The 21,964-nt window shown below is 51.2% G+C and overlaps 8 protein-coding genes across 8 annotated transcripts; 4 read left to right on the plus strand and 4 right to left on the minus strand.

Annotated features, from left to right (window-relative positions):
* Positions 1-1,193: 1,193 nt before the first annotated feature.
* PtrM4_019370 (uncharacterized protein) lies at positions 1,194-1,442 on the minus strand (the record flags this gene model as incomplete). The annotated part of the gene is made up of 1 exon (XM_066103358.1): positions 1,194-1,442. One exon carries the CDS (start codon positions 1,440-1,442, stop codon positions 1,194-1,196), a length of 249 nt encoding a protein of 82 aa, XP_065965560.1.
* Positions 1,443-1,767: 325 nt separating this feature from the next.
* Positions 1,768-6,658, plus strand: PtrM4_019380 (CcmA, ABC-type multidrug transport system, ATPase component; the record flags this gene model as incomplete). Its single annotated transcript, XM_001931799.2, has 4 exons — positions 1,768-2,449; positions 2,504-4,612; positions 4,741-6,358; positions 6,415-6,658. The coding sequence occupies 4 exons, from the start codon at positions 1,768-1,770 to the stop codon at positions 6,656-6,658; spliced, it is 4,653 nt and encodes a 1,550-aa protein (XP_001931834.1).
* A 1,193-nt stretch (positions 6,659-7,851) lies between these two features.
* On the plus strand, positions 7,852-9,249 carry PtrM4_019390 (SUL1, Sulfate permease and related transporter (MFS superfamily); the record flags this gene model as incomplete). The annotated part of the gene is made up of 1 exon (XM_001931800.2): positions 7,852-9,249. The coding sequence occupies one exon, from the start codon at positions 7,852-7,854 to the stop codon at positions 9,247-9,249; it is 1,398 nt and encodes a 465-aa protein (XP_001931835.2).
* Positions 9,250-9,591: 342 nt separating this feature from the next.
* PtrM4_019400 (uncharacterized protein) lies at positions 9,592-11,814 on the plus strand (the record flags this gene model as incomplete). The annotated part of the gene is made up of 1 exon (XM_001931801.2): positions 9,592-11,814. One exon carries the CDS (start codon positions 9,592-9,594, stop codon positions 11,812-11,814), a length of 2,223 nt encoding a protein of 740 aa, XP_001931836.2.
* A 1,247-nt stretch (positions 11,815-13,061) lies between these two features.
* Positions 13,062-14,051, minus strand: PtrM4_019410 (FAP multi-domain protein; the record flags this gene model as incomplete). The annotated part of the gene is made up of 2 exons (XM_001931802.1): positions 13,062-13,606; positions 13,658-14,051. The coding sequence occupies 2 exons, from the start codon at positions 14,049-14,051 to the stop codon at positions 13,062-13,064; spliced, it is 939 nt and encodes a 312-aa protein (XP_001931837.1).
* Positions 14,052-16,289: 2,238 nt separating this feature from the next.
* PtrM4_019420 (uncharacterized protein) lies at positions 16,290-17,296 on the plus strand (the record flags this gene model as incomplete). The annotated part of the gene is made up of 2 exons (XM_001931803.1): positions 16,290-16,899; positions 16,953-17,296. 2 exons carry the CDS (start codon positions 16,290-16,292, stop codon positions 17,294-17,296), a joined length of 954 nt encoding a protein of 317 aa, XP_001931838.1.
* A 76-nt stretch (positions 17,297-17,372) lies between these two features.
* PtrM4_019430 (FabG, Dehydrogenase with different specificities (related to short-chain alcohol dehydrogenase)) lies at positions 17,373-18,364 on the minus strand (the record flags this gene model as incomplete). The annotated part of the gene is made up of 2 exons (XM_001931804.1): positions 17,373-18,109; positions 18,199-18,364. 2 exons carry the CDS (start codon positions 18,362-18,364, stop codon positions 17,373-17,375), a joined length of 903 nt encoding a protein of 300 aa, XP_001931839.1.
* A 1,528-nt stretch (positions 18,365-19,892) lies between these two features.
* Positions 19,893-21,821, minus strand: PtrM4_019440 (guanine nucleotide-binding protein alpha-3 subunit; the record flags this gene model as incomplete). Its single annotated transcript, XM_066103359.1, has 2 exons — positions 19,893-21,339; positions 21,388-21,821. The coding sequence occupies 2 exons, from the start codon at positions 21,819-21,821 to the stop codon at positions 19,893-19,895; spliced, it is 1,881 nt and encodes a 626-aa protein (XP_065965561.1).
* Between the last annotated feature and the right edge of the window lie 143 nt (positions 21,822-21,964).

Below are 21,964 nucleotides of genomic sequence, written 5' to 3' on the forward strand. Positions count from 1 at the left end.
CTCCCGGTAGCCGTAGGTTATGGCTTTAAAGGAGTTAAGAATGGATGGTCGGACGACTTTTAGGCAACGGTAGCCTTATAGGCACTCTTGACAAGAGGTGAATACTGTGATATCTTCCATGTGTTGCTCCATAAACACAGCTCATTTTCCGGAGGTAAGATGCTGATTCGAAGAGTAAGTGACTGAGAACCTTTACCCAATTCATGTGTGTGAATCTTCCTCATGAAGACCAGGTCATTATCGCCCAGGACGGTACATAAGTACAGTACGTAGGTAAATACGAAGAAGTGCCGAAATGGCCGACTCCGATCGGATCACGGGTGTTTTCTTCACTCCACTATTCCGAACAGTATCTCCGCAGCGTTAGTGCTAAGGATTACAAAGCCGAGAAGTGAAAGACGCACATTATTCTGCGGAAAGATGGTGAATTAGATAGTCATCCGGGCGGCAGCGCGTGCGAGTTGAGGTAGTACACGCAACACGATGACGATGTGAGATTTGCGATATACGGGCCGGGATCACGGATGGCACAGATGACACACAGGTCCGCCCCAACGTTGGCTTACTGTAACTTAAGGCTTTACCTGGCTACTTGCTTACACTGATCTTTTTTGTGGCTCAACAACCACTACTCCGCTAACTACCTAGGTACGTGAGGTGAAGTGCGGAGAAAGTCAGTCTCAGGGGCTGAAAATTGCGGAAGCGTTGTTCTGAGATGGGAACCGGAGCTACTGTATAGTTAGGGCTGAAGCAGCCTCGCCAACGTCGCGGAACGGAACCAGCAGCATCCGCCGTGCACCACACACCACACACCAACAAGTTCCAAGACCACCACCACCACCACGTGAGCGCCAACCCGAAATGGATACTCAGGCCGAATGCCAAACGCCACGCAGCTTTGTGGATAAGATCTGCCCTTGGCAGGATTCCACCCTTGCCTGCTCCAGAAATCCAAGGTTTCGTCCGTCGGGTATCTTCGCTCGAGGGGGTCTGGAAATTTGTTCTTTGCACTGTTTGGTGGGTAGCAGCTGACCAGGTGTTTGATACTGGCAATGGCGGTATGTAAGCTGATGAAAGACAAGAATGACGTCAACACTACGAATGCTTTGTTCCTCTTTAGCTAGTTGGCCAACTGAATGGACTGGGTGAGTGGTCGGACGAACCCGCGCGGATATTAGCATCCCACAGCTCGTCTATACATCCCAAGTCCCAAGATTGTGGTTGTCGGGGATGAGTTTAGGATTGTATGCGTCACGACGCGTCGCAACGCCGCGCATCCTCAGAGCCGCATCAGGAGTACGGCCGTTTTGTGTAGCTCCGACCGCTACCACCATGGCAGTTGAATGTATCCAAACAATGAGTAGGAGTGTGGTTGGATTCGGCCAAAATGAGTCGAGATGTAGGTATTCGTAGTCCCCCTGGTCTGATTGGCGGGGGAACATTCTGGATGGTGTCTGCGCCGCATCCGAAGCACACCACTTCCCGCTTTTGGGTCCACCGAGCCCCGGGCACCCAGCCTATCCGTCTCCGGTAGCACCTGCCAAGCGCTGAGTCGACCGTCCGCTGGACCAAAATGCTCTACTGCCGTCGCCCAGGCAGTGCTCATTAGCTGCTCGCACATTTACCATTATCTACCTGTTTCCCCCTACCTTGCATTGTTTTTCTTGTTCTCTCCATTTACCCGTTATACCACCTAATATTTGTACCTTGTGTTTATATCTTTTCATTGACTAGCGGTGGCCATCAAGTGGCGATATATCGCCCAATATGAGTGCCGGCAACTTTGCCTCCCCAGAGATAGTCAAAACGCCACAGCACAACGGCAGCGATCATCATACAGACACAGAATCAGGTGCATCGACAATTGCAGCTGTGGAAGGTACACCAAGGGAACACCATCTCGACGACCGCAAAGATGGGTCATACAATACCTCTGAAGCCGACGAGATCGCCGAAATTGCAAGGCGGGAAGAGGCCGTCCACCAACTCGCACGACGGTTGACGTCACAAAGTCAGCAATCCTCAGGAAATCAGAATCCGTTTAATGCGGCCCTCAATTCGGCTCTAGATCCTCATGGGGAGAACTTTAACGCTCGTGCCTGGACCAGGGCCATGCTTAACCTGCAGATGAACGACGAGAACGCCGCTCCCCCTCGAACAGCTGGTGTTTGTTTCCATGACTTGAATGTCTACGGGTTCGGTACCGACACAGATTACCAGAAGACTGTTGGCAATATTTGGCTGGACGTAGTCGGCATGGTCAAGTCGTTCACTGGTGACAAAGGCCGCAAGATCGACATCTTGCAGAAATGCGATGGGCTGGTTGAATCTGGCGAGATGTTGGTCGTTCTTGGACCGCCCGGATCTGGTTGTTCGACCTTTTTGAAGACCATCACGGGAGAGACGCATGGTTTCTTCATCGATGAAAATTCGGCGATCAACTACCAAGGTATGTATTCGTCACTTCGATTACGTTGCAACTCATCTTGCTGACTATGAACAGGCATCAGTCCGGAGCTCATGCACCACAACTACCGTGGTGAAGCCATCTACACAGCTGAAGTCGATGTCCATTTCCCGGCCATGACGGTTGGAGAAACTCTCTACTTCGCTGCTCTGGCTCGCCGGCCACGAATCATTCCAGGCGGTGTCACCAAGGAGCAGTACGCTGCACACCAGCGCGATGTCATCATGGCCCTGTTCGGAATATCTCACACTATCAATACTCGTGTGGGTAACGACTTCATCCGCGGTGTCTCTGGTGGAGAGCGTAAGCGTGTTACTATTGCCGAAGCCTCTCTTAGCAGAGCACCACTACAAGCATGGGACAACTCTACGCGTGGTCTGGACTCTGCAAACGCCATCGAGTTTTGCAAAACTCTCCGAATGGAAACGGAAATTAACGGCACCACTGCCTGTGTCGCAATTTACCAGGCACCCCAAGGAGCCTATGATCTCTTCGATAAGGTCCTTGTGCTCTATGAAGGTCGTCAGATATACTTTGGCAAGACGTCCGAGGCTAAGAGCTACTTTGTCAACATGGGCTTCGAATGCCCCAGTCGCCAGACTGACGCCGACTTTTTGACGTCCATGACTAGTGCTTTGGAGCGTGTCGTTCGACCTGGCTTCGAGGACCGCGTTCCTCGCACGCCAGATGAGTTCGCAAAGCGATGGTTGGAGTCTGCCGACCGAGCTGCTCTGCTACAAGACATTGCAGCCTATGAGCAAAAGTACCCTATCGGTGGCGAGGCCTCTGAGCGCTTCAAGGAGTCCCGAAATCTACAGAAGGCGAAGGGCATGCGCGAGAAGTCGCCATATACCCTTTCATACGCACAACAAATCACTCTCTGCCTGTGGCGAAGCTTCGTCCGTTTGAAGGCTGACCCAAGCATTACTATCATCCAGCTCGTATTCAACATGATCATGGCTCTCATCATCGCTTCCGTCTTTTACAACCTCCAGGAGACCACAATAAGTTTCTTCTCCCGATCCGCCCTACTGTTTTTCGCCATCCTGATGAACGCCTTCGGTTCCGCCCTCGAGATCCTGACACTCTATGCCCAACGATCCATCGTGGAGAAACACTCACGCTATGCACTGTACCACCCGTCAGCCGAAGCCTTTGCTAGTATGCTGATGGATATGCCTTATAAGATTTGCAACGCTTTGTCCTTCAATATGGTCTTGTACTTTATGACGAACCTACGACGAGAGCCCGGAAACTTCTTCTTCTTCGTCTTACTCTCATTTACGCTCACGCTTACCATGTCCATGCTGTTTCGATCCATGGCCGCCTTGTCCCGCTCTCTTGTACAAGCCCTGGCGCCTGCCGGTATCCTTATGCTGGGTCTCGTCATGTACACTGGTTTTGCCATACCTCCCAGCTACATGTTGGGATGGTCCAAGTGGATGCGCTGGATCAACCCCGTCGCCTATGGTTTCGAATCGCTCATGGTCAACGAGTTTTCCGGCCGGCAATTCCGCTGCAACACCTTTGTTCCTTCTGGTCCTGGATTCGAGAGTATCACTGGTCTTGGGCGCGCTTGTAATGCTATTGGATCTGTTCCCGGACAGCCCTATGTTTCGGGAGATGCCTACATCAACTCTTCCTTCAACTACCACGCAAAGAACAAGTGGCGCAACTTCGGCCTACTCTGGGTTTTCATGTTCGGTTTGATGCTTGTGTACCTCACTGGTACTGAATACATCACTGCAAAGAAGTCCAAGGGTGAAGTTCTTGTGTTCCGTCGTGGTCACAAGCTTTCCGCATCCAAGAGCAAGCCCCAAGATGATCTAGAGGCAGCTCCTGCTGGACGCAACGTTGTTGCACAGAACAGTTCAGACGAAATCGCCATCATTGACCGCCAGACCGCCATATTCCAATGGGAGAATGTATGCTATGATATCAAGATCAAGAACGAGCATCGTCGCATCCTTGACCATGTCGATGGATGGGTCAAGCCGGGTACGTTGACTGCGCTTATGGGTGTATCCGGTGCTGGAAAAACGACTCTTCTGGATTGCTTGGCTACGCGGACGACCATGGGTGTCATTACCGGTGAGATGTTGGTTGATGGCAAGCCCCGTGATGGTTCTTTCCAGCGCAAGACAGGTATGACTTTCCCCAGTTTCCATAATTTCCTTTCTTTCGTCGTTGCTTCTCGCCACGTTCAAATGCTGGCCGAAATACATGACGATTGTGTGGGTCTCATCAACTTTATATACTGACTGACTGTTTAGGTTACGCCCAACAACAAGATCTTCATCTCAGCACTACGACCGTTCGTGAGGCCCTGATCTTCTCAGCCGTACTCCGCCAACCAGCACACGTCCCTCGTCAAGAGAAACTCGATTACGTAGATGAAGTTATCAAGCTTTTGGAAATGGAAGAGTATGCCGATGCTGTTGTTGGTGTACCTGGTGAAGGCCTCAACGTTGAACAGCGAAAGCGTCTTACCATTGGTGTTGAGTTGGCCGCTAAGCCTGCTCTTCTTCTCTTCTTGGATGAACCTACATCTGGACTCGATTCGCAGACATCTTGGGCTATTCTAGATCTCCTCGACAAGTTGAAGAAAAATGGCCAAGCTATCCTTTGCACCATCCATCAGCCTAGCTCCATGTTGTTCCAGCGCTTCGACCGTCTTCTCTTCCTGGCCAAGGGTGGACGCACTGTCTACTACGGAGATGTTGGCGAGAACTCGCAAATTCTAGTAGACTACTTTGTGCGCAATGGAGGTCCTCCTTGCCCCCCCTCCGCAAATCCCGCTGAGTGGATGTTGGAAGTCATTGGTGCTGCTCCCGGATCGCACACAGAAATCGATTGGCCTCAAGTATGGCGCGACTCACCTGAGAAGGCTGAGGTCAAGCGTCATCTCGCTGAACTCAAGAATACACTCAGGCAGACGAAATCTCTGGAGCGTACCGTGTCTAACCAGGAACGCGACAAAGCCGCCTACCGAGAGTTTGCAGCACCCTTTTTGGTGCAAATGCGAGAGACATTGGTCCGTGTCTTCCAGCAATATTGGCGAACTCCGACGTACCTCTACTCCAAGTTGTTCCTTTGTGGGGTCTCAGCCGCCTATATTGGGTTTTCGCTCTTCCAAATGCCCAACACGCAAACGGGCATGCAGAATCAGATGTTCGGTATATTCATGTTGTTGACCATCTTTGGTCAAATGCTCCAACAAATGATGCCTCATTTCGTTACACAGCGAGCCTTGTACGAAGTTCGTGAGCGACCTAGTAAGGCCTACTCTTGGAAGGCTTTTATGCTTTCCAACATCATCGTTGAGATTCCCTGGAACGCTCTCATGGCTGTTGTCATCTACTTCTGCTGGTACTACCCGATCGGCCTCTACAAAAACGCCCAGCCCACCGACGAAGTCGCCTACCGTGGTTTCCAATTCTTCCTGATGGTGCTGATGTTCCTGCTCTTCACCTCGACATTCTCGTCCATGGTCATCGCTGGTATGGAAACGGCCGAGGCTGGCGGTAACATTGCGCAATTGGTCTTTTCGCTTTGCCTCATCTTCTGCGGCGTACTGGCTCAACCTGGAACTTTCCCCAAATTCTGGATCTTCATGTACCGTGTTTCGCCTTTCACGTACATGGTCTCTGGCTTACTGTCGTCCGGTCTGGCCAACAACGTTGTCAATTGCGCACAGAATGAGCTTATCCGCTTCGAACCACCCCAAGGCACCACTTGCGGCGATTATATGTCGCCTTACATCGCTACCAATGGAGGCAAGCTATCCAACCCCAACGCCACGAACGACTGCAGATTTTGCACCATCGCAACCACCAACAAGTTCCTGGCAAATATCTCATCAAGCTATTCTGATTATTGGCGCAACTTTGGGTAAGCCAAGTCCACGCTCACTCATTGCCTGTATAACATTGCTAACTCACGTACAGTATCCTCTGGGTATATGTTGTCTTCAATATCATCATGGCTCTGGTGCTCTACTGGCTCGTCCGCATGCCCAAGCCCAAGAAGGAGGAGGAGACGCCTGTCGGAAACGGTGCGGGCGAACTCGACGGACCCTCGCACTCTGCTTCTGGGGCACAGGCGGAGAAGAATGACAATGATCCTGCTCGTTACGCTTCCATCACCGGCACCCACACACCAGTTTCCAAGGAGCTAACGGAGAAGTTGTGAGCGATGGCTCCTCTTTGATCTTTGATTTTATAGCGATTTACGTTTTGTTTTCTTCTTATCGCCTCGCTCCATCTGCTATCAGGCATTTGGCTGTTTGATTTAATGATTTGCATCAAGACGATAGATCTTTATCACTTGCACTCGTACGCTCAAATATCGAGCTACCTCCTTATGAAGCTACAAAAAGCTGCTAGAATGTATAACTTACGACTCCTCAAATCAGCTTTGGTTCAAGTATGATTTTGGCACGTGATTTCATCGTGACTTGAATGTTTCCCTCAACCACTACATGTACCGCCATCAGGTCTGATACTCTGAGTCATACACGAGGTATGACCGCAAACACCCCCAAAGTTCCACGCAGACGCCCCGTCACACCTCCCATTCACTGTGCACACCCATCAGCAACGCACATGCGCAACCACTCCCACCAACCACCATCCACTGCCCTCACCACCACACTAGCCTTCCTACCGCAATAGGCAACTTTTCACAAGAACCGTCCATCACTGCAACGCCTCTCTTTGACTGGAACTTTGGGAGGCGTTCGCAAGATGCCACATTGGGTAAGTTGTTGGCACACGCATTGATTGCTGGTGCCCCTTTGTGCCCCTCTAGCCCCAGCTGCGCTGTAGACGGACAGACGTGGCTGATCCATTTTGGGCAGGTTTGGAATGACTGTTGATTCCTGGTGCATGAGTTGACGGGCACGTGAGCGGGCTGGAGGGTGTGACAGTTGCTGGATAAGGTAAATGCTAGGAGGGGTGTCGATGACGGTGTGGATGGTGCCAGGCTTGCGTTGACACGCGCTGGTGCGTCGGCAGTCTCTCTGTTATCCCAGATCCTTCAAATGTGCCTACACTAAACACCATGCTATCCATACTCCAACCAGACATGTATTCTATAGACTGTCCTGTGTGTATCTCGATAAGTGTCGTGCGCTCAAGACTATGTCTGGAGGAAAGAAGCTTGTGACGTCGTCCTTTGTCCGCGTGCGCTTAGGAAACTGCGCGAGTCATACGCCGGACCCACTGAGTATCTCGTATCCCACCTTGCAACACCGCTCTTCTTCTTCACAAATACCTGCATCTCATCGCCACATCTTGCGTTTCTTTCTGTTTTCCATCGTCTCAGTTACATAACCTAGCGTTGTTGTTTTTCGTCTTCTTCTTCCACCTGTTTTTGAGAACGCCATGCCGTTCGTTGCAAATACCGTTTTGCGTCTGCGCAGTGCGTATAGGCACAATGCCAAAACTATCAGATCTCAACCGCTCGCCGAGCTGTCGGGCTCGTTGGGAGATCTGGGAACCTTATTACCGCTCATGACTGCACTTGTGCTTACAAACTCTATTTCTTTACCGTCGACGTTGCTCTTCACGGGTGCGGCAAATGTCTTGACTGGTATCGCCTTCGGAATCCCTCTACCAGTCCAACCTATGAAAGCTGTCGCGGCAGTTGCCATCGCACGCAAGTTCACCTTGGAAGAGAATGCTGCAGCTGGGCTTGTTGTTGCGGCACTAGTAGGACTCTTCAGCGTAACAGGATTGATCGAGTGGGCAAATCGCGTTACGCCTGTTCCAGTTGTCAAGGGCACTCAAGTCGGAGCCGGGCTTTCGCTTTGTTTGAGTGCTGGGTCAAAGATGCTTCTGCCGCTGACGTGGACGGGGCCCTGGTGGGGCGACAACCTACTTTGGGCCATCGCGGCTGCTCTGCTACTGTTGTGCACGTTCGCCTTCCCTCGCATGCCATACGCTTTGATTGTATTCACAGTGGGCATCATCTTATCCTTTGCATCGCCATCCACTGCTCATGACCCAGTGCTACATGATGCTATTCCTGTGCTTCATCCTTCTGGAAGCGACTTCCTCAAAGCAACGACAACAGCATCTCTAGGCCAACTCCCGCTCACATTGCTCAACTCGGTCATCGCAGCCTCAGCGTTGGCCTCTGATCTTCTTCCCTCTCCGCCCCACCCAACTGCCCCGACAGTTACCGATCTTGGTATCTCGGTTGCCGCTATCAACTTGGTAGGCTGCTGGTTTGGAGCCATGCCTGCCTGTCATGGTTCAGGCGGACTTGCAGGCCAATACCGATTTGGTGCTCGCAGCGGGTCCAGTATCATCTTCTTGGGATCCATCAAGTTCCTACTTGGCCTCATGGCATTCTGGAACTCCTCCGCTATCGTCGATGTGTTGGGAAACATTCCAAAGTCACTCCTCGGTGTTCTCGTTCTCGCTGCAGGTATCGAACTCGCCAAAGTAGGCGAGAGTATTAATACTGATGCTCGCGACCTGCGTGTCCTGGATAGAGAACATGCTTGGGATGGGAAGAGAGTGAAGGAGTTGGATGAAAGACAGAAGAGGGAGCGATGGATGGTCATGCTGGTTACTGTTGCCGTGATTCTCACGTTCAAGAATGATGGAGTAGGCTTCATTGCGGGATTGGTCTGGCACTGGGGCTATGAAGCTGCGGGGCGCATCGAGGAGTGGAGAGACGAACGGGCTGAGAGGTCGACGTGGAGGACTGCGGTACATGGTAGAGAAGAGACAGCTGGGTTGTTGGCGCACGAGGAAAGTGATACCCTTGCTTGACCTACGACCGATTTGGCTTCTTGATCGATCAATTGCATAGCGAGGCGCTTGGTTAGATGAACTGGTTGCATTAATACTCGACGAGCAGCGTGCATGGCGCTACTATCAATTCCGTAGTATGATTTGAGAGCAAATAAACATATATTTGTACCTTGCTTGCCGATTTGCAGCTCGTCCACTTTGGCTGGATGCATAAGTGGGGCAACGTGGGGACGTGAAAGAGATGATGACACGAAACGTCACGCTAGTCCCCGCGTCGCGTCAGTCGCGTCGCCACCATTTTGGTAACTACGTAGGTAGAATTCCGTCGACTTATCGATTGATCCGTCCCATATACCAAACATGACGCCGCGCACGCGCTCTGGCAACGGCGAAGCCGAACCCAAAGTCTACTATTCGAAGAAAGTGCCGCAGCAAGTACACTTTCCGCACAAACGCAAGACGGTGCGCCGACGCACCTCGCCAGTTCAAGATGGGTCAGGGAAGCGCCAACTGGTCTTTGTGCCGGAGAAGATGAAGAAGCAAGGTACACCAAGAGTGGTTGGGGACTCGGATGAGGAAAGCGAAGGGGGTCTGAAAGACGGGGATGTGTCAATTTCCCCCCAGGCAGACAAGGAACACAGCAAGACGAGAAAAAGGAAGAAGACGGGCAGAAATTGCGACAGTGAACCTTTGCAAGAAGATGGTAGTGAAAAGGATGAACCCGTTGGACCTGTGAAGAAGCGCCAACGGAAAGCCGCTGCCCCGAAGAACAATCGGCGCTCGAGGCGTGTCCAACCCGACTCCAACGATGACAACGACGGATCGACCAAGCCTGATAGAGAACGTACGCTGAGAAGGCAGTCAACTATGACACAACTGGTAGAAGGACGGAAACCATTACCAGGCTCCGAGGGCCCCGACTTTAGGCCTGTAAAGCAGGGGCCGCGTCTGAGCTGGAGTGGGAAAGGCAAAGCAACTAAGGATGGGAAACAGCGGACGTTGACCCAAATGGTGTCTGGCATGCGTCCACTGGAGATCATGTCAGATGAGGATGTGGAGGATACGCTGAGCGATGTTGAGGCCCAGGAGGCGGATAGCCATAATTATCGAGATGCGGTAGCGCGGCGGCTGGCGCAACAAGGGCTCTATCGGAATGATCACGGCGACGATGAAGAAGCTGGAGAGAACATGCAACCTGGTGTGGAAACGGAAGCCCAGGAGAATGAAGAAGTAGCAGACGCACAAGACGTACCTGAACTTGTAGTGCAGTCAGTCGAAGATGATACGAACGGAGAAGGTGAAGACAGCTACAAGCCAACCCAATTCATCGATGCTCCCATTACAACAGTAACACACCGGACAACGCGAGAAAGGGCGGTGGTACCAACCGTAAAGATCAGAGAAGCATCACATGTACAACAGAAGGCTGTCAGCTTCCGCAAAGCCCGATTCAGTCTTCTTTCTACCCCAGAGAAGCGACGTGTCCGTGAGATACCATCGTCTCAATCGCCGGCTGACTCACCGCTATCAACACAATTTACGCCTCACAGGTTGCATCGGTCGCCACTGAAGAGATGTACAGGAAATGAGATCCAAGCACCAGAGACGCCGTCGAAACGTAAACAAGTCACTTTCAGGGTGCCATCCAAGACTCCTGTGCCGCCTCCTAGTCTGAGGAAATTTGAAAGCACAATCCAAGACTCCGAGGATGAAGATGAGGGGATTTTTGAGGATGATGCGTCATCAAGCGGGCGTTGTGTCGGTACTGAAACGCAGGCAATGATCGATCAGATCGATCAAGCTTGTGCTGATGCAGTTGAGGAGAGTGAGGCTGAGGCTGGCCTATCGCCGGAACTGGATGAGGTATCTTTGCTGAGGAGTCTTAATGAGGCTTCCCCTGAACTTGGAGAGCCACAGACACAGTCGAGTGGCCGACAGCAGCGGACTGTCCCAGATGAAGATTCACACCCTCATGCTGAGTTGATCAGCATCAAGCAAGAGCCTGTTGAAGATGTAGAGGTAGACGACCTAACAGCGTTACATGCTGCCCGATCGCAACCACCACACAAGGGATCCATGGAAAGTTCTGCTACCATTGCTGCAGAAGCAGAGCTACCCACCTTTACGGAACAGCTTCACTCCACGCCGCCAATCGTCCAAGACACATGCCCATCAACACCCATGGCAATTCCCGAAGATTCCTCAGACGAAGAATCCACACCCCAGCCAAGAAAACAACCCATCCAGTACCCCCCGCCAACCCAGGTTCAACAATCCACAGATCTCGACGGCGAACTAATTCAAGTCCCGCGGTCCCCAACTCCTCGACGCTCCGAGACACAGGAATCCCAGACCAGCAAAGCAGAACAGCAAATCCAAAGCGAATGGTTCTCATACTCGCAATATGTACACAATGCTCGACCCCCCTCAATCCTTCAGCATGCAAGCCGCACCCGACGCGTTCAGCTACAACGCAACACCGCGACCTCCACCCACCACTGCCTTGAACCCGCACCAAAACCAACACGCTCACCGACACACAGCCACTACCACCCACGCCGCCAGCCAAGCCACCACAATTGACGAAATCACCCAGCGCACACCACGAAAGAACAACACAACCCAACATGTCTTAAGCACACACACAACACCACACCGCATCGCCAGCTCCCAACCCACCATTTCACCTATCAGACCTCCGCCGCTGTTCATACCGAGTAGTTTCCCCAGTCCAGAAAGAGCAGGCGTCGAGGGCTGGAGTAGTCCTGTGCTGGGGGGTGCGACACAGGGTGCAGGCGGTGGCGGGTATGGTAGGAGTAGTCAGTGGGGAGCGAGTTTGGAGGATTTTAGTATTCCGCTGCCGCCGCCGATGCCGTTGGTAGGGAGTAGTTGGGGTAGGGGCAACGGCAAGGTAAAGAAGGGGACGCGGAGGGGGAGGGGTTGTCATGGGGGATGGGTGTGGTCAGCCGGGGTGTGAGAGTTGTACGTTTGATGTGGATGACCTGCCGGTGGTGGGAAGGAGTGGGAGTATTGGGGTTAGGGGCAATGGCAAGGGCAAGGGCAAGGCGAGGGGGAGAAGGAGAGGTTGTGATGGGGACGGGTGTGGTCAGCCGGGGTGTGACAGCTGTGCGTTCTATTAGGAATGATTTGTAGTACGCGGTATAGTAACAGTGAAGTAGTTTTATCAGCTTTCATGAATACATTCTCTATGTAATCTAAATACACTTACTGTCCTACCCTATCCCATTCTACAACTCTACACCATTAACCCTAGCCAACCTCCCCAGATTCAAAGCTAAATCATTAGTACAGCATCTAGCGGAAGATTAAGTCTCAAAACCAGAAAACGAGTTGCCCATGGCGCACCGTCACTGTTTTGGAAATATCAAAAGAATACATGTATCCTTGCTTGTTTCTGTAGGTAGAGAAACACATCGGGCAGCCGGACTTGACGTCGGTGACGACTTCAAGTCCGGCTGCAAAGCCCGATATATATCTAGAAGAGAATAGAGTAAGGTAATGGGGTGTTGGTAGATGGGGATGTGAGGGAGCTTGTATGTAGAGTGCGGAGTTTTGATGGTTCGGCTAAGCGGGGTGGGGAGATGGGTGACTAAGCAGATAGATGCGCGCTAGCTGGAATGGGAGGGATAGGATAGGTTGGGATGACAGTGTCCAACTGCTCATAAGAAGAAGAGTTTCAGATTATGATTATGAGATTAGGACTGTTAAACTCTCTCTCTATCTATCTACTGATTAGGCACCCATTACAATAAGTCCACCCTCACAATCCACTGTCCCACTACGCCTTCCCTACCCCATCACACACATACCTAAATCCCCGTATTAACAATCGAATACGTAAATCCATTCTCCTTGATCACCAGCGCCTCCCCCGGCTGCTCTACATCACCCTCATCGCAATCCGTCCAAACCCCCTTAAACAGCGTCGCCGCCGAATACGCCGACAGATACCCCTTCTGCCCCTTACTAACACTGAACCCCTCCTGGATACTTGTCGTCGTACTCTCCGTATACTCCATACCAAACGTAGTCTCGATGCTAAACAAGCCTTCGATGCCGCCGCCCGCGGTCAGCGAATAAGAGGTGGTGACAGATTTTTCCTCTTCGGAGCCGACGGTGATGGGACACCCGTCTTCGGTACCGTTGGTGCAGTCGACTATGTTGGAGATTTGGACACTTTCCGTGGTGGATGGCTGGGTGGATTCGACGCGGAAGCCACCGCATTTGGGTGTGCGCTTGGTTAGGTGGGAGGACGCGGGGAGGGCGCGGCGCGAGACGCCGCTGCCGCCGTGGGGGAAGGCGGAGAAGCTGCGGGCGGGACCGCCGATGTTGAATTCGACGCAGTTGCCATTATCTGTGTAGGGTAATTTAGTTGGGTGTTCGCAGGACGAGTGTCACGACATACCGATCATCGTGGCAAAGGTAGCACCGTTGGGAGTGCATGTCTTGTCATCCCTTGTGAAGACCATTTGCATCTGATCGAACGGACTGTCTTCGACTTTGGCCCAGAAGGGCGTTTCGGAAGGAAGCTCGATTGGGTTGCAACTGTAGTCACCTGGCTGGCCGTTGGCGACGTTATCGAACGTGTAGAGACACAGGCCATACATCCTATTGATGCAGTCTCTGTCGGAGTAGAAGCCCAGGTCTCCAAAGTAAACCTGTCCATCTTCGGTTGTGGGCCCGCAGTTTTCGGGTCCGGAGGTATCCTGGCGTTGCATGAGGGGGCTACGCATGGAAGGAGCGGCGGAAGCGAGGGTGGTGAGCACCGCGAGGCTGCTCAGGAATGCATGGGATGGCATGATGGATAGGAGGGTGACAATTGGTGTCTGAGGGGCGGCAGAGAGTGAATGAGTGACTTGAGAAATGGATTGAATGATGAAGAATAGATCAATGGGGTATATATGGGTATATATGGTATTCTGTACCTTCAATCTTTTGGTACGGATACCGTTGTTCCCGTTGATATGTTGAGACTTGCGGGTGCAAAGGGAGTCCTAGCTCGTGCATTCACACCACCATAGATACACTAAGTTCGAGAGATGGGGTACTGCAAGGCTTACATTACAAAAATGTATGGTTGCAAAAGAAGAGGAAAATAGCTTGTTTGTTCTAGCGGGGTCGTTCAGTGATAGCCCTCGAGGTTGCTGAGATTCGTGTTCTACGACTCTTCTATTGGATCTCTAAATGCATATGAGAGTTAAGAGATAGAGTGATGAGGTCGTGGTCGATGTCTCCCCTCATTCATTGGCTTCAGTTTCCTCCATGGCTTCAAGAGCTTGTCCGAGGTTATTCTCAAGTTTGCTTTTGCAATGCAAAAAGTTTTAATACTCTGCATGCATATATCGGCCGATTTCCACTAGTTATGATAAAGATGGTGTTTGTAGGGTCGGAGAGTTTACTGCCAACATTTTTCACATAGGACGATCAAGGCAGTTCGACCCGATACCAAGCTTCATTAACGGTATGGGAGAACTTGAGTCGGGCAAGTTCAGCCCTTAGGAAGCGGATCAGAATCTATCCGAAAGCTAGTGTACCGTTCGAGGTTCAAAAGAACAACAGTCAAGTGGTTTGACAGCACCGGTGCAGCAAAGTACTCCACCATAACCCCGGGTGATTGCTTATACTCGACACGCTATAGCTGCTATGTCGATCAAACTGCTATCGTGAAGTATAATCAGGCCATTTTCAATGCATTTCTAGCCCCGCGCAAACACGCATGCCGCCGGTTGCACGAGCGTGCAGCAGGAAATAGGTACCGTGTTCAATGTTAATCCAGTATTTCCATATGACACACCTACTGGGTTGGACCATTTTGAACGCTACATCCATCTATGGGGAGTAGGAAGTGCCCAACGACGTGCGTGGGGTATGCTGATGCGTCTCGTGGAGTAGGCGAACCGGCAGTGACACTTTTGACGTTCTTCTGGTCAAAGCGAACATAAGTTCAGCATGAGGTCCCAGCATCGCAGTCGTTAGTATAGGAAACTCCACATAATAGGCGTTCAGCAGCCCTCGCAGTCCCGACACTACTTGAGACACCAAAAAGCAAACAGCGCCCGCGCACCTTGATCGCGGCTGAAGTTGCCGATCTGCACAGTAGATAAGTGTCTTTCGGGTCGGAAACATGATGGCTTTATCTTTTCGATAGTTTTGGGATTCATGGTCAGTATGCGTCTCCTTAGGTCACTTATTTTCTTGCTCTTTCACATTGGAAGGGCTGGTCACACAGCTTGATAGGGCTGATACTCATTATTTGATGTTCCAATATATGAATCGTCCTCGTCCTTCGGCCCTCGGGCTGTGTCGTTAAGAAGCGGCCAAAATTTCTATCAAGCACCGACGCAATCACGCACATACCTTTGTAAACCCGGGAGGGTCCACCCTGGTGCAGCTCCCGGACCATCGCTCCTGCCTCACCAGCATTGCGAGTTGATCCTCTAATGCAACCAGGCTCCAGATTTGATAGAAATAAGATGGCCAGCCATGTTCGCCATCTCATGCAACTACCGTCGGTTTCACCCCAGCCACATCAGCTTCAGCCACTATCAATGGTCCCGGAGAGGGAACCGGCACTAAAGGTACAGCGTGTAAACCAACCCCCTCATATGTACCCAAGACTTGGCAATCGACGGCGCGCGATATGCCGCAATCATAGTGCATCCCGAGTAACCACCTCTATCTAAATCGGGGATCTAGCTCAACACATTCGATCATGTGATGACGCGTGAGCCAGACTAACCCAGTGACTAAATACGGAAGGCTCCCTGTTGGACAGCGAAACATCTGATTCCAGACCTACACAGCGGGGGTATGACGTTGTTAGTTCTCCAACCTCTTTGGTGTAGCGCTACGTAATCAAGGTGCATGTGTGCACCCGAGCATGCTGGGGCAACAAAGTGGAGTAAAAGCAGGATTTCGTTCATATTCCAATCACCTAGGACTTCTCGGTATATGTTTCTTGACATATTCATTGTACAAACCACTTCCGGTTCACTTCGCAACTCACTCTACACAACCTTCCGGATATAGCAGCCGCCATGAGGACTACCACCTTTCTCCAAGCAACGCTCTTCGCTCTCTCCTCATTAGCACAAGACGACAGTCCCAGTCTGCCAACGATCGGTACCCTGAAACCAGGCATCGGAAACACGCCAGAAGCACTCCAAGTGAGCGAGAATGTCGGCCGGTATCCGGATGATACAGAATTGGTTACTTTTTCACGCACGTACAATGGCACACAAGAGGAATGGTCATGGCGGATCAACGTTACCAACGTCCCTGTGCCGAACGAAATCAACCAACTGGGTATGAAGGGGGCGGATTCGTCCGAAGGTCACCAAGTCGTCAATGTGCAGTGGCAGTTGGGATGGCCTAACGACAAGAACACCAGTTTGCAGCAGTACCTTGTCGAGAAGAATATGAAGGCATCGTTCGGCGCTATGATATCGAACAAACCCATCAACATTACGAAGAAGTACGAAAACGACGACAATGGGGATTGCATGCCCCTGCTGGGTGAACAGTGTGTACAGTCGCTCACAGAGTCTGCGTCAAAAGGCGATGATATTCAATTCCAAGGGCTTGAGGGCTGCGCAGATTCCCTAGAACTCCAAGGCGACGGTGAAGTGCAGAGCGGTACCTCATGGGGTTAGACACTTCCATTCGCCCTAAAAGCTTGCATTAGCTAACAACGCATGTAGTCATTGACCCCGCAGGCCATATGTATTCGAACAGCTCCGACACCAGCACGTTGTTGTATCACAACGACACTTTGCTCTATCGGACCTCAGACATCGCGCCAAACTCGACTCAACATGCTCAAGCTCTGAGGGCCGTACAGATCTTTGTCATGGGTTTCAAGTATGCAGATGGATTACCAGATGGTACGAGTAACGCTACTGTGTTGTGCCGGATCGTAAACCGGTCCACTTATGGCGCACTGGAGACACCTCCGAGGAGTGACGCCATTACGACCTTGCGTCTGTCTATGGGTATAGTCTGGGGTAGCGTCATTCTGAGCACTTTGGTTTCCATGTGGCAATAATGAGTGCGTATTAGATGCTTCTTTCCTATCCATCTTACCGACAATGTTTAATGGAGCGTTCAAAGCGTTCGCTTCTCTAGAATACCATGGCCCCACCGTCAGCAATAATATCTGTTCCGTTGATGTATCGTCCTGCATTGCTACACAACAACACCAGTGGCCCAGTAAGCTCCCATGGATGACCCATGCGTCCCATCGGGTTCCTATCGTTCCAGCTCTTGCGCGCTCTTATCAAGCCGTCGCCATCGTTGAGTATCGTGTCCATGTACCCTGGACTCAGGCAGTTAACCCGAATACCATAACTACTCCACTCTGCCGCCAAGCTCTTCGCCAAAGACAACAACGCTGTCTTGGAAGAGTTATACGCGCATTGTGGCTGTGGGTAGTTTGTGTGGTGCGCGGATATACTGGCTGTGAATGTAATGCTTCCACCACTCCCCTGAGCGCGCAGCTGCTTAGCAACAGCTTGCGCGCAAAGGAAGGAACCTGTAAGGTTGATATCGTGTGTGCGTCGCCATTCATCGGCCGCCATCTCGATGGCGTGTGTACAGCCCACAACCCCCGCGAAACAGCAGAGCATCTCTACGCTGCCGAGGACCTTCACCGTGCTCTCTAATGCCGACGCAATCGCGTTCTCATCGCGGACGTCGACGGCTTCGGTGATTATACGTGCGTGCGGGAACTTGGAGTGTAGCGTCTTGACACTCTCAAAGGCTTGGTCAGGGTTCATGTCCCACAAAGCGAGACCGGTGGCACCGTGCTCGAGTAGGGCTTGGGCAGCTTCGAGTGCAAGTGTACCTGCACCGCCAGTGACTATATTCACTCCATTAGCTACATAGCTAGCGATGGATTGCATGCGACAGTAGGAGTGAGGCTTGTACCCTGTGCAGGCGTTCACGTACTGATCGCATTGCCCTTGACCTCGAACCTATACTGAGCTCTCTGTGCCGCAGAAAGGTCCTCTGGAGGAGGTCGGGGCGCAGTGAGGGGATTCTCTGCTGTCGACAGTGTCATTTCTGGCAACTGTCTGTTGACGAGCGCAGCGCGTTCATCTGCTTTGTCCGTCATTGTAGGCTAGGATGAAGGGTTATTGCTGTTTTGGTAGTAAGTTTAGCACGTATAGCCAAAAACCTCAACGTCTTTCCGATATGGAGCAATGCTTTTTAATCCATGATTTCGGACCACAGACGTCCGTGGTCACAGAAGCTTGGTGGAGCTCGTGGAGCTTGAGCATCACACGATGATACGCGACTTACCCCGCCCCCACCAGGTGTACTTTCACCCCTGTGGAGTTAGGGAAGGTTGGCCGAGCTCACATCCCCACGCCCTCATCATACTATATTCTCGTTGTTGGGTGACTACTATTATCGTAGCATACACACCTGTTTAGCTGATTAACCCCTCTTAAAAGCGCTTTTTGTTACTTTTTGGATAATGTGAGGACGTGTCTCCATCTTGACCTTTGGCAACATGCATGCCTGATACGTCGTCGATGAGAATGCATGTATTTTCTTAGTTCTACTCATTTCATATAGACTGAGTGGGATACAATAGATTTACCTCGCGAGGGTGAACCAATTCACTTCGCACTTCACCGGTTGGGCTCGATCTCAATGTCTGTTGCGAACCCAGCACGCCATGGACTATCACCACACCGCAGCAATTGCTGAATGACTACAGTGAATATCGGTTCCCAGAGCACATGAACCCTCGCTATTTGTCCTTCAAGTCCATTTGAGCCCCTGACTCTACCTGGATCAATCACAATTCCAGCAATGAAAGATGCAACTGAAGCGACACCACCGACCCTCCACCAAATGACCTCTTAAAAGCTATGCGTTCGAGTCGAGAGATCGCTATCATCGAACAGGGAGGTTGGAAGCACGAGCTGCGTTCCAAAAATAACACGCTTTCTACACCTATCTCATTGAGCGTATGTGGCCTAATGATTCCACCGGCGACACCTGCGGAAAATCGATCTGTACATGGAAATTGAAAGCGACACGAATACGAAAACAGCTGGAGTGAGGATGATGACGACAAAGACAAGGCCATGAAAGTTGAATCCGGAGCGTTGGGCACTTACCACCAAGGGTCGCCATCATGGGTCAATTGGAGAACGACCGGGTACATGGAACTTATGTGGACAGTCAGCTCCAGACTTCGCCACGAAGATCATGCTCTGCGTTCTTCTCGCCGTCTTGATCAACAGTGTGTGGATGCATAGAAAGGAGTCGCAAAGGCGGGCCACCTGCCATCACTGTCCACTCTGTGACGCATCGGGTATCTGATGGACGAAGCTAGTCAGAGAAAGGTTACGTGTTGCGTGGGGACATGAGGGTCTAGGGATATTAGGATCTTCGGCTTAGACATATGAACCTTCGATGTTGTGGATGTATTAGTATGCAAAGAAAATCTACAGTCCTTTCCTCTCGACCTACGTGCATGCTTCAATCATCGCTGTGCTCGCTTCTATCTAGTTCCAAAATAAAATTCGCACAATGGTATCCCGTATCCAGAAACGCCCGCAATAGTAACTCAAGGAGAATCGACTGGGCTAGTCGCAAGCTGTCTATTTCTCTCTTCCAATAAACGTCTACCGTGTACTCGATCCCATGCTGCCTTCGCCTGGCATAGGATCAAAAACTCTTAGTCGGTCGTTTTGTAGTTTCAGTTTCGAAAAACTTCTACTCCTACTTGGTCTCAAAATATGTGTGACGCTTTTGTTACTAGACGGCACACTCGATTCGGTAGCTGTGGTACCAGCACACGATCTCTCGGTTATCCCTTTCCGCTGCTGGATTTGCGTAATTGTAATCTTAAGCGCCTCGTACAGTTGCTTGTTATCGCTAGCGTCGAGATCGACCCAGAACGAGTAAATGGGTAATCCCTGGTGGTTCATGTTTTTGAACCGGCGGAGGATGTACTGGCGAGCCGAACTCTCTGGATCAGACTCATTGCATACGTAATCTGGGAACACCTTTTCCAAAGGCGAGTATGGCATCTTCCCCATGAAGCGGTTGAAGTTGTTAAGAATGAGTATTATGGATGATTCGGCGAAAACTGGTTCGTTGACCCAGCTTTCAAAGGCTGCTAGCTCATTGAGTAAGAGGGATTCGCCTGCTCGTTGTGAATTGGGCTTATCGTATAGAGACATGTCCACTGCGTAGATGAGCGATGTAGCGCCTTCCAATTGGTGAAACCAGCGTTCGCGGAAATGCTGGGGAACATATCCTTTGATATTGAATAGGTGGACATCTAGCTCGTCCCAATTGAAGCGCAGTTCCTTGATACCGCGCATGGATTGGTTGAGTCGTATGATGTCTGCCTCGATGGGAATATAGTCTTCCTCAGCGATGCGTGGTATCTCCTGTGCAAAGTACGGAGCATACTGCGGAAATTCGATCTCGAAATTCTTGACATAGATCCTGGCAAACTCGGAGCAAGACCAGATCCTAGTAATGGCCTTGACAACTTCAGGTGTGAAGTTCTCCGTGCCCGCATCCAGTTCGTTCAGTAAGATAGCGAAGTCTGGATTAAGCTCAGCAGGGAGTATGACACCAGTGTCTTTCAACAAAGTGGTGATGGAGTGAATCAGCGCGTAAACAACTTGGTAGACTTGACAACGGTAATTCATGCGCTCCTCTGCGGAGTAATAACCCTCAGCGTATAGCACTTTTAGTTGATGCATGATGAGGTCTTTTCCACTGTTGACGCCGCCTAGAAGAACTAGTTTTGTCTCGTGTTGAAGACTATCAGCTGCTCTTTGCAACGCACGGTCTATCGCTTCAGATCGGTCCGCTGCTGCGTATTGTTCGTATTCTTCGTCAGTAGGTGAGATCGCGCCTTCAAGGTCACTGCGCGAAGGTTTGATATGTAAGATGACTCTGAGCCACTGGACGAAACGCGACAATTGTGTGAGGCCTGTGATACAGCTACCATTCCATCTTGAGGACTGTGAAAGGGTTCTGAGGTTTGCTGCATCTTCCTTTCTGATCTGGCGACTCTTGTGCAGCAGGATTTTGCGCTGTGCTTGAGCGGTACTATGTGGCGTTAGATCACCACATTGAGACAGTACTTCAGTCACTCACCAGTTGCATGCCGCAAGCAACAACGTCACAGCATCGCTTTGTCGCTGGGCAACTGTCTGCAGTCGGTCCATGGTCCTACTAGCAAGTTTGTACTTCATCTTTGCAGCGCAATCGACAGCCCCATGATCTGGATATCTAAGGCGCTCATTTAGGCAATCTGCATGTCGTACGAGTACTTCGCAAGAATGCGTCAGTAAATCCAAATCGGACAGTAGCTGCGGGTGCAGATCTTGAACGGCACAATTCAACCAGTCCTGGATGTTTCCGAGGTTGGATTTCAATGCCGTCAATTGGGCAATCAGATTCATCGCAGACGGGTTGCCATCTCTCCAGCGATTGTGAATCTGTCGTAAGCCGTCGATGTCCTTTCGTAGTCGATCTCGGAGTGTCCTGATGGCGCTAATTAGGGCAGAGACCCCTTTCTCGTCAGACATGTCTGTAGCGTCGCGTCGCGCGATTCTTGCTCGTGGATCAGACTGCGGTGGGCCGCATGAAAAGAAGAAACCTGACTGTTAGGAGTCGCTGCGATGGACGAGCAGCGCGCGAAACGCAACTCGAGACCGAGGTTGACACTTGC

This window comes from Pyrenophora tritici-repentis, chromosome 1 (genome assembly GCF_003171515.1).
Source record: "Pyrenophora tritici-repentis strain M4 chromosome 1, whole genome shotgun sequence".
Classification (NCBI taxonomy): domain Eukaryota; kingdom Fungi; phylum Ascomycota; class Dothideomycetes; order Pleosporales; family Pleosporaceae; genus Pyrenophora; species Pyrenophora tritici-repentis.